We start from the raw sequence: 15,592 nt of genomic DNA on the forward strand, positions 1-15,592 counted from the left end.
TCAGCTCCCTGAGCAAAATCGCCAACAGCTTCCTTCCTAGGATGCCTTTTGGAATATGAATAGATTTAAGATCCTGCACAGTTTGTGTTCTCACTTGCAGTGTTGGTCTCTGTGTGTTGCTGGACAAATCTGCCTTTTAAACCTTTTCCTAGCTACATACTCAAGACAATCAAGCATGAAAAACAGCATTTGTCTCCTCACACTCCGAGACCCTGTTCTCCGGAGGCCCTAGACATAACTACATCCTACAGATTTGGTGCCAATTCCCTAAAAGACCTACTATACTTCCTTCCCAGCGAAGAGCTTTTATGCTGGCAAGAGTAAATGCTTTCCCCTCCACAGTGACCACAGGTGGATACTTGCAAATTCCTTATCAAGCCTGCCTGTGTGCCTGTAATCAAGGAGTACCAGATTCACTGGACCATATTCTTTTGGACTGCCCTTTGCACAGCAGACTCCGCAAACAGATGCTGACCAATGACTTGCGAACCATGGCTCTGAGAGAAAGCCAAATGAGATTCCTCCTAGTGGATAGGGACAAGGACATTACTGCCCCAGTGGCTTCCTTTTTAACCTCCATCTTACCCGAAAGGGTTCTTAATGAATCATCCCTCTAGGGAACAGACAGGCAGAACAATCAAGCACCTTGTGATCCTCAACAGCCTCACTCCTATCCCTTTTAAATTTATCCTAGTGTAATGAAATGTTTTAATTCGTAATGCCAATAAAGGTATTTGTAACTTTTTCCTTTTCTCACTGCCTTTAGTCATTTAGGTTTTATTTATTTTATTTTTAACTTGCTTTTGTTAGCCAGCGTGAGCTTTCTTTTTTCCTTTTAAGTAAAGGCAGGAAATAAATGCTTTAAATCAATGAGAAACATTTGAATTTGCCCTAAGCCATTGATATTAGCTTTTGCCACTTGTGTTTGCCACAAGTCAAGCTTTGCCGTTACACTTACAAAAACATGCCATTTCTGTTCCTTCTACTAATGTTGCAGCAGAACCGCTAATCTTATTTTAGCCAAAGTCCCTTTCAAGTTTGATTTGCTTACCTGACTGTTTCACAGTGTATTCATACAAATCCTTGGCAAGTTCTATCCAGAAAGATACATTGGCTTTACAAATTCCATGCTGGGTCATTAGGAAACAGGCGGGAAATAAAACATCCAGTAATTTAATTAGGGACAAATACAATTGAACAATGTGATTCTGTAACTGTTCTGGAATTGTAGCACCCGGTTAGTTTTTTACTGGTTTAAATCTGTTTGGAAATCTGAATACCAGAGAAGAATTTTGCTCCCGCGCCATTTCCTTAAAGATTTAATGCTGTTTAATAATAGCAGATTTAATGCTATTTTTGAATATTTCCCTATGTTTCACAAAACACATGTGCCCACAGATTGTTAAAGTACTTCTCCACACTTCTGATGATGTCTCCATTGAAATCAATAGGCCCATGAGAATGTTTTGCTAATGTTTTCGTATGATTTTTAGGATGGATGATGCGGAGGCCTGTTTCATTTTAAGTAGCCGCTGCGAAGTGGACCGAACTGCAGCCGTAAGTTTTTCTTCTTTCTTTTTTCCTTAGTACGCATTTGCTTCTTCTGCGACTTCATTATTTGTTACGAATACATGGGCAGAAATCAGGAAGAGCAGTTAAAGTGTGACCAGTTGCAGCAGCTGGATTAAAAATCACAGTTAAAATATATATATATTAGGGTGAACAAGTCTCCACTTGATTTAATGGCGCTTTCAGGTGCTGCAAGGAAGCCCATCATGGTCTTATCAAACCAACTTTACATGCCAGATAACATGGAGAGAAAGGCAGATTCTCACCATTCCTGCTTCACTTGAACATCACCCAGTTCAGACATTACCAACAGCAGTGCGAAAATTCAGTCCCTATGACCTGGTCTTGAATGACTCTGATAATGTATGGGTGAAGGTCTCACATGACTCCTGCTGATGCCAGTGCCCTGTTTCCTAGGAAAAAGGCAACGCTTGCACAGGAAGGAACTGTAGCAAAAACCCTTTACCATCTGACCATTGGGAAATGTCTCCTCTGGTGCTATATTACTTGGACCCCATGTAATTTTTTGAATCTTTTTTTACCTCCTCTATAACCAGTGCCTATGGGGAAGGGCCTTGTCGTGGCGGCACTGCTTATACCAACGCTTCCCCCTTTTTACAGTCTCCTATTCATCATGTATTTCATCTGTGAACCTAGGCCCAGCCATGGATACCTCCGCTGAGTTTCAGACTCCTGAAAGCTCCCTGCCTTCCCTACTGAAATAGTTAAAAATGGTATCTTTGTCTCCACTGCCCTTTGGATTCTTCGATTTCACAAATGGCTAAGCTCAATGGCAAATGGAGGGCCAGCATTGCAGCAGACCACATCTACGTAGCCTATCCACCCCTCTCTCCACCTGAAAGACAATAAAAAGATTTAGTAGAAACTTTATCGATACCATAGCACTGATACACAAGGAAGAAGGCATGCAGTCTGCTCTCTATTATATTGATGTTCTATCACTTGACCATCTGGTCCAACAATTTTTTAAAATTTTATTTCCCCAGGCTTTTTATCATCTAGTGCAAGCTAGCTGTGCATTTTGTGTTTATTTCACTGCCCTGAGTTAGTTGTCGCTGTTGTTTAACTGCTGTTTTATCCATTTTATTATTGTTGGTTTTATATTTAATGTTCCTTTCTGTCATTACCTTGTGGCAAGCCACTCTACTTTTTGCTGAGGGACAGCAGAAAACATTTTAACAGCCAAGGCACAGTCTGACCCCCTCCTCTGGTAATCCTCATAGAACTCTAGCCCAATGGTTGCCATTAATTTGATTATGAATTAATTTTAGAATGAGTTGATTTTAGAATGCTGTGTTACTTTTATTGTTGTTAACCGCTCTGAGCCCGGCTTCGGCTAGGGAGGGCAGGATATAAATAAAACTATTTATTTATTTATTTATTTATTTTTTATTATTATTATTATTATTATTATTATTATTATTATTATTATTATTATTATTATTACAGCCTCTAGTATTTGAGACCAGACTAGTGTTTGGTTATCTGATGATACTGATAATGTGTATGAAGGAACACAAGTAAGGAATTGCTGGCATGGTTCCCAATGGCATTCATTTAAGTCTTTCCCCAGTGCCCATTCATTTACCCCTAGATCATGAAGTGAAGAGGGCAGCTAACTTTGTTTCTTTGTAAAATTACTTAGCTTAAGGAGGAACTTTAAAGGGTTATCCTCTTTCCCACTTCCTCTTGTGCCAGTGTGGTGTAGTGGTTAAGAGCGGTGGACTCGTAATATGGGGAACTGGGTTCGATTCCCCGCTCCTCCACATGCAGCTGCTGGGTGACCTTGGCTGGTCACACTTCTCTGAAGTCTCTCAGCCCCACTCACCTCACAGAATGTTTGTTGTGGAGGAGGAAGGGAAAGGAGAATGTTAGCCGCTTTGAGACTCCTTAGGGTAGTGATAAAGCGGGATATCAAAACCAAACTCTTTCAGCTCCACACTTTTCAGCGCTTACATTCATTCTACTGACTTTTACACAGCTCCCTTGAAAATTAAAGTGTGCTCTTCTTCCCTCCAAGTCTTTCTCCTTTTTTGTGTGTCTCTTTTGGGTAGTGGGGATGATCCAAGGAATGGGGATCATATAGATTTGCCTCCAGTCAGGAATTATATCCAGAACGATCAAACATCGGAATGCTTTTCTCTGAAAGTGTGTAGTTCTTACTCTAAAATGTCTTTTTCAAATGCATTGGTAATGTCTGCCTCCAATTTTCACTTTTTTTGGGCGGGGGGAGTGTTCTGGCTCTCAGAAGGCTTGAGAATTCAGTTCATGGCCTTTACAAAGTGACTTTCATGCTTACTGAATAGGGAACCGTATTTTCACATGGGGTTAAGTAGCTGCATCATGGAAAAATATAAATCTTAAATGGTTTCTGAAAAATAGGAAGCAACATGCAGTTTCTTGTTGCTGCCCCTTTATTCATACTAACATGAGTCATTATAAAAGAAAAGCTACTTATGTTCATAGCTGTCAACTTTTCCCTTTTCTTGTGAGGAATCCTATTCGGAATAAGGGAATTTCCCTTAAAAAGGGGGAAACGTTGACAGCTAAGCTTATGTTACCTGCTTATTTAATCTATCTGCCATAAAAAAGTGGTGAAGAGATTGCATGAGCAGGGCATATGCTCCTAGAGATCATTTATTTACCAATTGTGAAATAACAACAAATGTAGCAATGGAACTTTAGGGATGGAGGGACCTGTCTTGAACCAGGCCAAATCATTTGCTTGTCTAGCCCAACATTGTCCTCTCTCACCAGCAGTACCGTATTTTTCGCTCTATAACACGCACCCGACCATAACACGCACTTAGTTTTTAGAGGAGGAAAACAAGAAAAAAAATATTCTAAATGAAACAGTGGATGTATGATTTTTGTGGTTCATGCTGTGGCCACAGACATGTGATCTGTCAGTGAGTTTGGGGTAGCCCAATGCAAAAATCCTGAGGATCCATGTGGATCCATGCTTTGTAACCACGTTTTTGCACCACTGCGGCCCCAGGCAACAGTGGGTGTGTGATTTTTTTGGTGCAAGCTGTAGCCATGGACATGCTATGTGATCTGATTGTCAATTTGGGGTGACCCTGTGCAAAAATCCTGAGGATCCATGTGGATCCGTGCTTTGTAACCAGGCTCTCTGTCCCTCTCTTCTCCTCACTCTGCGGCTCTTCTCCCGCTTTGCTGTTTCAAAGAGAGCCATGGAGGAGGGAAGGAAGGGGAACCATGGATCCTCTGCTCACGACTGCAGCAGATCCCCCCGCCATCCGTAGGCATTCGCTCCATAACACACACAGACATTTCCCCTTACTTTCTAGGAGGAAAAAAAGTGAGTGTTATGGAGCAAAAAATACGGTAGTTTTCTGAGGTCTTAAGGAGAGGAATTTCTCATTCCCCTGCTATCTGATTCTTTCAAATCAGATTGAACCCGGTATCTTCTGTATGAAAAGTGTGAGCTATGTTCCATCCCCTTAGTATTGGACCAATTCACCTAATCACATTTTCCTTCAGTGGCCGTTGCAAGCTACCCCATGCATACCTTTCAACACAATGTGGACACCATCCAGGAAGCCACCTTCCAGGTCAACACGTTTGTCATGTGACCTGCGTGAGGTTGCGGCCTCACCAAAAGCACTTTTTGCATGCATGGCACCCCAAAAGTGTGTTTTGGGGAGCTATGCCCCTCCCCAAAGTGCAGCCTGAAATAGCATGAGATTGTGGTGGCCATTTTGACCACTGTCCAGGGCAGTTGATGGGTATGCGATGAGTTGATGAGAGCTTGGCTATATGTATTTGCTCTGTCCTCACTGATACACACACACACACACACACACACACAGCCACTCTCATCGTGTAATTGTGATATTGGCTTCAGTGGTCTTGGAGGGAATGCTTTAAAAGTCAGGATATAAGTGAATGGTTATGGTTTGTATCCAACTGAGTCATACTTAGAAGAGACCAAATAGGATAATTAAATTAGTCATGACTAACTTAAGCCCAGTGAGGTCAATAGATCTGTTCTTAGTTGGATGACACCATATGTATTAGAAAGATTAGGCCCTATTACAGTGTATCAATTCATCTTTCTCTTACAAAAATAGAAATATTCCTTTGTTACTTTTATAAGTGAGCACAGAATTCTGGTCATGGGGCTTTAACTTTTCAAACTCAACTTTGTCTTTTTCTATCATTCTTAGTTGCAATCTGTGTAGTGGGTATCACGGGAGGTGGAATCTAAAGAAAATGAGATGCCACATATTAATATCATCTTACATGAATCATAAATTCTATATAGGCATTATGAGCAAATATATATTTGATTAACTGGGATGAAGGCGCAATGGTTTAATACACATGCACCATTGTGAACTGACATGATAAGACCTTTTCCAACTGTGCTGTTTTATTTTACTTTTAGAACTGTGTGGGAAGGGGCAGAGCTGTGTCGCCTTGCCGGCGGCCTTCCCCCCTTCCCCCTTCATTTTGACAGCTCGGGGGAGGCTTGGGAGTCGTGGGCGGGCAGCGCGCCATTGCCCCCAGCTCCGGGCTGCTTTCTGGGGCGGGGGAGCCTTCCCCAAACTGTCAAAAGGAAGAGGGAAGGGAGGAAGGCTGCTGGCAAAGCGGTGTGGTTCCCTCTCCCCCGCCCAAGAAGCAGCCGCCATGGGCGGCTCGCTCCGCGCCCCTGAGACGCTCGCCCTGCCCCCATGGCCCCGCCCTGGGTGGATGAGCACTGCCCAGGAACATTGGGGATGGAGCCAACAGGGACACACACTCTTGCCCTGGTACACATTCCTTACCCTCAAAAGTTCAGGCCAAATGCTTCAGAAAAGCTAAAGGCAGGGACTTGGCAACAGCAGCATCCTCAACTCAGATTTTGTTTGCACCAAAGGAGATGGCTGAAGGCAGAGGTGGATGTCAACGTAAGGGCAGCCCTTGCCAGGAACCCCAAACTGTGAAGTCCTCTGTCTCCCAGGCCTGCTTGTTCAATTCCAGCTATGACGGCATTGACCTAGGGGAGCAAATTTGGAGACAAATTTGCTAGATGACCATTCTGCCTTTCCATGAAGGGCTACTGAAGACAGTTCTCAGTGCATGTCTAATATAAGAATCATTTTTAAACACAGCCAATGCTTTGGCTCTTAAGTATTTCATATTCCACACACACACACACACACACACACACACACACAGTGGGAGAATTTTCCTTTCTTTTTTTAAAAAAAAGAAAATGTGTCACATTTTGAACATAAATGAAGATGGGTTTTATTCAAACTGTGTTAATATTCACGGGTGATTTTTAAGAAGTGCGAACAAACCATTTTATCAATATGAATGTGCAGATCATTTTGTAGCCTTTGGAACAAATGTTATGGAGAGTACAGATGATTATGAAACACCCTGGGGGGCGGGTACTGTAATTATTTTATTTATTTCAATTTTTTCCATTTCTAGTTTCTCTGATCTATAGATATAGTTTTATACATACTTAGGTATTTACTGGAGTTATTTGATTTGTAACTTCTCCAATAAGAAAATCAGTTTTTAAAAAACAACAGTCCTTGGAAACACTCAGGGAAAATAGGATAACATGTCCCTTGCAAGTATATGCAGGTATTGAGTTATCTTATATCAATTCACATTCTTGGTTCATGTAGCATTCCTAGGTCTTGGCAGGCCTTTTTTTAATCCAGAACTTGCCAGAACTCAGTTCTGGCATCTCTTAGGTGGGCACCATTGCCATTATAAGAAAACAATAGAGGCATTCATGTTATGGCACCTCTTTCTCTAGAAAAATACCACTGGGTCTTGTGAAAGGCCATTCTAAGCCTTATGCGGAAAAGGTATTAAGTGTGACGTGCTCTGGAAAGTTGGGATCTAGCTGCTTGTTCTAGGAACACAATATTTTGTGTAGGGCATGAATAATCCTGGGTTTAAATTCTACTAGATATATATTTTGGTGTAGATGTGGTGTGTGGAAGCAACCATAGCTCATCTGAGGACATTTAAAAAAAAAAAAATCCCTCCCAGGCAATTGCTGACATCCTTCTGTCTTGAGAGACAGTCCCTTTTATACACTGTTCTCTGTTTCTGAAATCTGGTTTCACTTCTTCTATGCTTTGTGAAGAAGAAAAAACCTACCTACCTATGTTTTGGGGTTTGAGTTGCACCCAACATTGGGGGGGGGGGCTGATGTCACGTGCGTGATGAACTTTCTGTGAGTGAGTGATGTTGCATGTGTGATGACTGGGGGGGCGGGGAGCTGAGCTCCATTCCAGTGGACATTGGGGGAGGGGGAGTTGTAGAGGCCTCAGTCCCACAATTAACACACCTGTTGTTGATTTTTGTATGAGTGCTCTGTCCCTTCTTTTTGCTACCATGTCCTGACAACCCTTCTTTTCCTGTGCGCTGGAAGTGCTGGCAGGAACTCTGCGACTTGTAGTGGGTAAGAGAGCATGTTGCTCTATCTATACATCCCAGAATTTCCTGTACGTGTGCGTTCTTTCTCTTCCACTCCTCTTGTAGTACACGGTCTGGACCACCATTGTCTCATTGTGCACAATGTTGGGTTGGTTTTTTTGTCTACGTTCCAACCATGCTTCTGATTAGTTCCAGCAAATCTCCAAAAACCTTACATTTAGATAGAAGGAAATAAGTTTGAATAATTATCCTCAAATGTAATCTGTATTTCCACCCCTCATGGAAATGGTTTTACACCCTGTGGACCTCTGGGCACAGAGAAGAGGCCCATTTCAGTGGCTTCCCCATCAGCAGTATAAATGGAGCAAGGGACTCAACATTTTTATATACTATTTACTGGTCCCTTAACTCAGTTGCCTAATATTCTTCAGGTAGAACCAGGGCATTGCGTTCTATTTTCTTCTATCACTGTGTTGTTGCCTCTGTTCCTGGAATTGGTTAGTATTTTCCTCTTGTTGAATGCACCGAGAATGTCATAACTGGCAAAACTGCCCATCAAGCGCTTCTGAGTTTCCCTGAAGCAACTTTTTAATATATAGCATTGTGCTCAGGCAGTAGGCCTGCAATTACTGCTGGAACATTCTTTATGAATGTACCTAGGACACACTGAGGAATATGTTGTATCCTGGAGGTCTTGTCTTTTGAATTGTGAGGGAGATGTCCCTCTCTGTCTCAGACCCTGACCTACTGCTGCTTTTTTGAGTTCTGGATCAGGAAGGTTTATTCACTTTCAGACCATTCTTAACTGAAAGGTGTTCCTGCCTTGGAAGCCATTGGAAGTCTTGGAAGCCATTTTAACATAACATATCATCACCAATCAAATAGTTGTTGCAGAGCCTCAAATTCTTGGGTTTGGAACCCATTACATAACTATTTTATTTCTCTGTGAGAACTGACTTATTCTACTCCAACTGCAATTATTAGCACTGTTATTTGAAAGTATCTATGGTCCTGAATTTTTGACTGAGATTTTAATATGGGTACCAAACCAAGGAAGCCCTTCCTATCTGGTGATGCTCTTTCTATCTCTTTTCCTGACACCAGCAAGCTTATGATTATACAATCCATTTCATTCCTTAGCATCATTAGGTCTCAGAAATTACCATCAATTGTACTTTGAAAATGGAAAAAGGAGAAAAAACTGATATGGAGCTCCGATAATAACGTTTTAGACGTTAACAGCAATTCAAAAATTGAGCATTTTAATGTATTAGCACTTTGATTTGATTTGAGTCCTGTTGAGTCAAGCTCTTTATATTTGCTAAGAGTAATTGATTGTAGAATTATGAAATGAAAGTGAAATATACATAGATATATACACATGAAATTTATTGGAAACTAGATGAATTTATTGGTCTTTTATAAGTAAATTCCACCAACCCATCCTCATCCTTCTCAGGTTTGATTCAAAATTACTTGGAACAGATCCATGAAATTAATTGACATGGCTAAAACAGGTCCATTATTTTCAGTGGGACTACTCTGTATAATTTAATCAAACACAACCCATACATTTAAGTGTGTGTGTGTGTGTGAGAGAGAGAGAGAGAGAGAGAGAGATTTGTTATAACAATTTTGGTTGAAAATGCTTAACATTATGTTTTCTCGAGATGGTAATTTAATAATTATATAGCCAACATAGCACTTCTGTTAAGTTATCCTCCATCAGCATGCCGAGTTATGAATAGGATAGTTCTAACTTGAGCCCTGTTGGGACGCGGGTAGCACTGTGGTCTAAACCACAGAGCCTAGGGCTTGCTGATCTGAAGGTCGGCAGTTCGAATGCCTGCAATGGGGTGAGCTCCCATTGTTTGGTCCCAGCTCCTGCCCACCTAGCAGTTTGAAAGCACGTCAAGTGCAAGTAGATAAATAGGTGCAACAGGAAGGTAAATGGCGTTTCCGTGCGCTGCTCTGGTTCTCCAGAAGCGGCTTAGTTATGCTGGCCACATGACCTGGAAGCTGTCTGCAGACAAACGCCAGCTCCCTCAGCCTTATAGAGCGAGATAAGCGCACAACCCGAGTCGTCTGCTACTGGACCTAACGGTCAGGGGTACCTTTACCTTTAACTTGAACCCAATCCCTCATCTAAACAATTTAGAACAATTTTTAGAGATTTTATCGATCAAATTTTCTGATTTGTACAAATTTTCCTTCTAGACTTATATTAATGTCATCAGAACATGTGTTTTGTGTTTGTATGTGATATATATATATAGGACCAAAAATGATCCTATTGTATATTTCAACAGAGGGCCAAGACTAGGTACAGCTGCTCACTCTTCTAACAGAATGGTATGCATGTAAATCTGAGCTGAGCGCTTGTTAAGCATGGATTTCCAATCTCATAAGGAGAAAGGAGGATGTTTAAGGGCAATCTCTAAGAGAACCCGCACAAATGCCCGGGATTATTGAGTTTTCTACTATATTTAAATAGCAAGAGCAGCTTCACAATTGATTGTTTATTTTTGAAGAAAACTCTCTCTTACTAAAATGGTCCTTCCTACACCACAGAAATTTTTCCTCAGATTACAAACATTGCCTCGGGTTCACATGTGGTCATTGACAGATGTGCAGAGATGATAGGCCAAAATATAATCTCCAATATATGGCAGATTGTTTGCTTTGTCCAATGAGGGTTTTCTTGAATTTTCTGTTTCTTTCATGCCCTTTTAATATTGGATAGGATCAATTAAGAATTACAACTGAGGAGAATACTTCATATATGGTGGTACAGTTCTACATTAGCTGCATTAGAAAATCAGTGGTTTCCCCCTATCATTGCAGAGAAACAATTATACTGTGAAACTATGTCCTCCATCACGGGTGAGATTCTGCTTGTAAGGTGGTTGTGTAGCTGTCATGGACACCTACCAGGCATTCAATTTCAATGCTAATATCCATAATAACACAATTATTTTATATTTAGAGCTGGTGTACCAGCAAATAGTAGAATCTGTACAAGCCAGCGTTCTCCCAACTCAATTTTTGCCTCATTCAAACATTTAACAGGTGCCCTTATGTAAATCTCTATTGACTCAATTTCAGTCTCACCCTTCCATTGCATTGAGGGGATAATAATCCTGTTTATTACTTTAATAGGTTCATGTAGCAGTAATTGTTACATTACCTGTGGCTCTCTTGATGTTGCCAGACTACAACTCCCATAATCCCATACCATTGACTATACTGGCCAAGACTGATGGAAGTTGTAGTCCAACATCTGGAGGGTCACAAATTCCTCAGTCTTACCATATGTCAATGCTAAACATTAGTAGCTGAGGGAAGTTGCAAGGCCCAGGATACCTTGACCTGCTTCCCAAATTTATTTGGAACCCTAAGTGAGCCAGGAAATGTTCCTAAATCTTTATTTGGTCAACTGATTTATATTAAAATTATCCGAGAGAGAAGCCTGCGAGTCTCACTCACTTTGTGTTATTCTTGACAGTAGCATGTACCTGTGATTTTTATTATAATTGATTGTTGGTGTGACAGCCATGGGAATTCCTTTTTCATTACACTAAATAAATAAAAGTATGAAATCTGGAGTGATAATTCCCAACATATATGTCCCAACAAGAAGGTTCTCTTAAAACATAATAGCAATGACCTGTTAGTTCAACCATTATTATTATTATTTCCCATTTTGAGCTTTAGAAAACACATTTGTCTTACATGGCGTCTTCTGTTTCATCCTAGGATCATCAGACTATTTTAAGAGCTTGGGCTGTCAAAGATTTTGCACCAAACTGTCCTCTGTACGTTCAGATACTGAAGCCTGAAAACAAGTTCCACATCAAATTTGCAGGTATGTCTGGGATACTGGTGATAATCCACTTTGGTCAGTAGGGATAGACATTTCCAGACTGCCCACATCATTTTGACATGTGATCACCCATAATTCCATTTTGTCCTGTTTATGCATTTGGTGTTTCAATTCATTTCAACAAGGTTTGGTCCCCAAATGTGGGCTTTTAACCATTTCCCTTTCCACTCTGCTCCCTGTGTATTCCTGCCCAGGATGGCCCTGCTCTCTGCCTGCCCCTCAAAGCTGGCACATCATGTGGGGTTGGGCCTTGGCAGTGGCAGCCTCTCACCTCCTCTCCCACTCTCTAGCAGCGACTACGAGCTGCCCCAGGGAGGAGACTGGCAACAGCAACAGCAGCAGCTATGGAGAGCACTGGCGGAGGAAGGGGGCGCGGTGGGTGCGGTCTGCCCTGGGTGTCATCCCTGGGGGGGGTGGGCAGCGCCCCCTGAGAAGCTCGCCACTTCTGGCACCCCCCTGGGATGCTCACAGCCGGTGGCAACCCCCTGGGATGCTCACCACTCATGGCACCCCCTGGGATACTCGCGGCACCCCCCTGGGACGCTTGCAACTCACAGCACCCCTTGGGACACTTGCCGCTCGCCCCACTCCTGGGTGCACAGCATGTGTGCCACTCCAGGTGCCAGAGCAACTAGCTCCACCTCCAATGGAGAGGCGACGGGGTGCCCCCTTGCCACTGCCGTCAGCCCGGCACAGGTGCTGGCTCACCCTCCTCCCTGAGCTCGGTGGCAGCAGCACTAGCAGGGGACACAGGAACCTTCCTAGATCAAATCAGAAGCTGGGATGGCTTTTGTAATTCCAGGACTGTCCCTGAAAAATTGGGACACTTGCAGGGTATGTGGTAAGCTTGTGTCTGGATTATACCACATCAGGCTACAGGTGGGTGTTTACATGGCTGAATGCTCCTATATACAAAATTAAACAGATAAATCTCTGCACAGAGAGAACTCATATATCAGGTAGGCCACTCCAGAACTCTTTCCTCTGGTGTGTGGGGAATTATTTTGTATATAGTCCAGACATAGATTTACCACCTTGTGTATATCTCTCAGGGAAGCTTTACTGATTACTTCTTAAGCAATGGATTTATTTACTATCCTTAAATATTGCCAGGGTAGTTTACAAATAAGTACAGTGGTACCTCGGGTTACAAACACCCCGGGTTACAGACTCCTCTAACCTGTAAGTAGCACCTCAGGTTAAGAACTTTGCTTCAGGATGAGAACGGAAATTGCGTGGCGGTGGCAGCGGGAGGCCCCATGAGCTAAAGTGGTACCTCAGGTTAAGAACGGTTTCAGGTTAAGAACGGAGTTCCAGAACAAATTATGTTCGTAACCAGAGGTACCACTGTAATGTATATTCTCACTGAGAAACTACTGATAAAGCTGAAAAAGATAAGATTTCAAGCATCCCAGACTTATCCAAATAAATTTTGAAAGCCACTGTTGTGTTATTATTCCCATTAGCCTTCTCTTTTCAAACCAAGAATTCTTTGGATTTTTCTTGTAGGGAAGTTGTGCCAGCCCCATAATAATGTTTGTTAGCTGTCCTTTCCTGCACTTTATCCAGCTCTATTTAGTAGTTTATTTAAAACTATATACCGCTTAATATTTTAAAGTGGGCTTTGGTATCCTTCTGTGCTACAGCATAAATGTGCACACACTGTTATTTATTCAAGATGAGAAAAAGTGAAATAGCATTGTCATAAAGAGCTTGTAACTTTTGTACCTCTGAAGTCTGGAACACTCAGCATCTCTTCAGAAATATATGTGTCTAAGGATAATATTTTGTTAAGCTGAGACTGCTCTGTGTGCATCACACTATATTCTTACAAGGCACTTTGTCAAGCAAAGGAAATGGGGAAGGCTGGCTTATTTCCAGGAACATGTGGTCCCTGCTGTGTACTCAAAGCCCGACAAGCACCCGCTGAGATTAATGAAGAGACTTTCACATTGGAATTAAGATGAAAGAATGCACAAAATTTAGGTAACTGATATTTAGGATCTTTTGTACACATGCTGTCTCTCAACTACCTCAAAGCTTCAAAAAGGCTGTGCTGAGTTTTGGTGGGAAGCATAATTTTAAAAAAGATGTTTGTGTACAGTACATATTATTAGTTTCTTCACTCTTTGCAGCTAGTGCTGTTTAAAAAAATTAAGCATCCACTGAATGGTAGCTTTTTGTACAGAATACAGAGGTTCCCAGAAGACCTACCTCTTCCAATAACATTGGTCTATACCAGTGTCAGGGAACTGACATCGGAGCGAGAGGCGAAGGGGAGGCTCCCAGATGATGCTGGCGAAGGACCCAGCAGCAGGGGGAGAAACAGCTCAGTAGAGGGGGAAGCCAATCAGCGCAACACCAGGGATAAAGGGAGCCAGACGGGGGAAGTGGAGAGAGGGCTCCAGGACTCTTCACTGGACATCAGTGAGGAGAGCCCAGGTCCTCCGCTACCCATGCCTTCCCTGCGCAGAAGACTCCCGCGCAGTGAGAGGAGGAGGAGACTGGGTGTCAAACAACTTTTATGTTGGAAGAGGTTCAAGAAACGCCCACTGACGGATTCTGCCAGTGACTGAGGCAGCCACGATGAGAAGGGGCTGTGCAGTCAGAAAGGTTTAACAAGGCAAATTAACCGAGAAAGGCACCAGCTTACGCACGAGTAACTCATACCTATTACAACCAGGATTGGGAACCTGTGGCTCTGAATGTTGTTGGACTATCAGCCCCAACCAACATAGGCTGTGGTAAGGGCTGATGGAGGTTGTGATCTGACAACATCTAGAGTGCCTCAGGTTCCACATCTCTGGTCTACCCATTATACTCAATATATGCAGTAATTGTTGGTGTTTCCTAAAATAGTGGTCTTAAAGACCCCCCCACCCTAACCTTGCTAACCAACTCCTATCAGTGTAGCTTGACATTTTCACGACAGAACAACGGAAAGCACTTTATTAATCCAAGGCAGTGAGAGAAAATGTGGTTCCCTCCAGATGTTTTGGACTACAGCTTCCATAAGACCCACCCAGCATGGCCAATAGTCATGGATGATGGGCACTGTATTACTACTACTAATAGTAATTTATTTACTTACCGTATTTTTCGCTCTGCAGGATGCACTATTTCCCCTCCAAAAATGAAGGGGAAATGTGTGTGCATCCTATGGAGTGAATGCAGGCTTTCGCTGAAGCCTGGAGAGCGAGAGGGGTCGGTGCGCACTGACCCCTCTCGCTCTCCAGGCTTCAGGCAGCTATCCACAAGCCTTCGGAGCACTCCGAAGGCTTGCGGACAGCAGCCTGCAGCCTAAAGTCTGGGGAGCGCAGCGCTGCGCTTCCCGGGCTTCAGGCAGCTATCCACAAGCTCCAGGAGCAGCGGCGAGGTTGTGCATAATCTTGCCGCCGCTCCTGGACCTGTTTTGGGGGCTGGGGTTAGGGGAAGCTCGGGCTTCCCCCGCCCCAGCCCCGCGGCTAAAAACGAAGCCAAGACAGTGAGCGGGATCCATCCCGCTTGGTGTCTTGGCTTCTGCCAAAGCCACACACAGCCTCTCCCGGAGCGAAAAATACGGTACTTACCCTTCAACCTAAGATCCCAGCCTAAACCACTGAGCCTCTTGGGCTTGCTGATCAAAAGGCCAGTGGTTTGAATCCTTGCAACGAGGTGAGATACTATTGCTCTATCCCAACTCCTGCCAACCTAGCACTTTGAAAGCAC

General features: G+C 43.0%; 1 protein-coding gene across 8 annotated transcripts in view; it reads left to right on the plus strand.

The window, feature by feature from the left end:
- The window catches only part of KCNT2 (potassium sodium-activated channel subfamily T member 2), a 214,778-nt gene that overhangs the window by 133,164 nt on the left and 66,022 nt on the right, over positions 1-15,592 (plus strand). For all 8 annotated transcript variants that reach the window (XM_083506736.1, XM_083506739.1, XM_083506742.1 and 5 more), the window contains 2 exons: positions 1,494-1,557; positions 11,758-11,866. In XM_083506736.1, the coding sequence (XP_083362862.1) occupies positions 1,494-1,557; positions 11,758-11,866 (173 nt within the window). The remainder of the gene's footprint in view (positions 1-1,493; positions 1,558-11,757; positions 11,867-15,592) is intronic.

Source organism: Podarcis liolepis (assembly GCF_965112155.1).
Source record: "Podarcis liolepis genome assembly, chromosome: 6".
NCBI classification, from domain to species: Eukaryota; Metazoa; Chordata; class Lepidosauria; order Squamata; family Lacertidae; genus Podarcis; species Podarcis liolepis.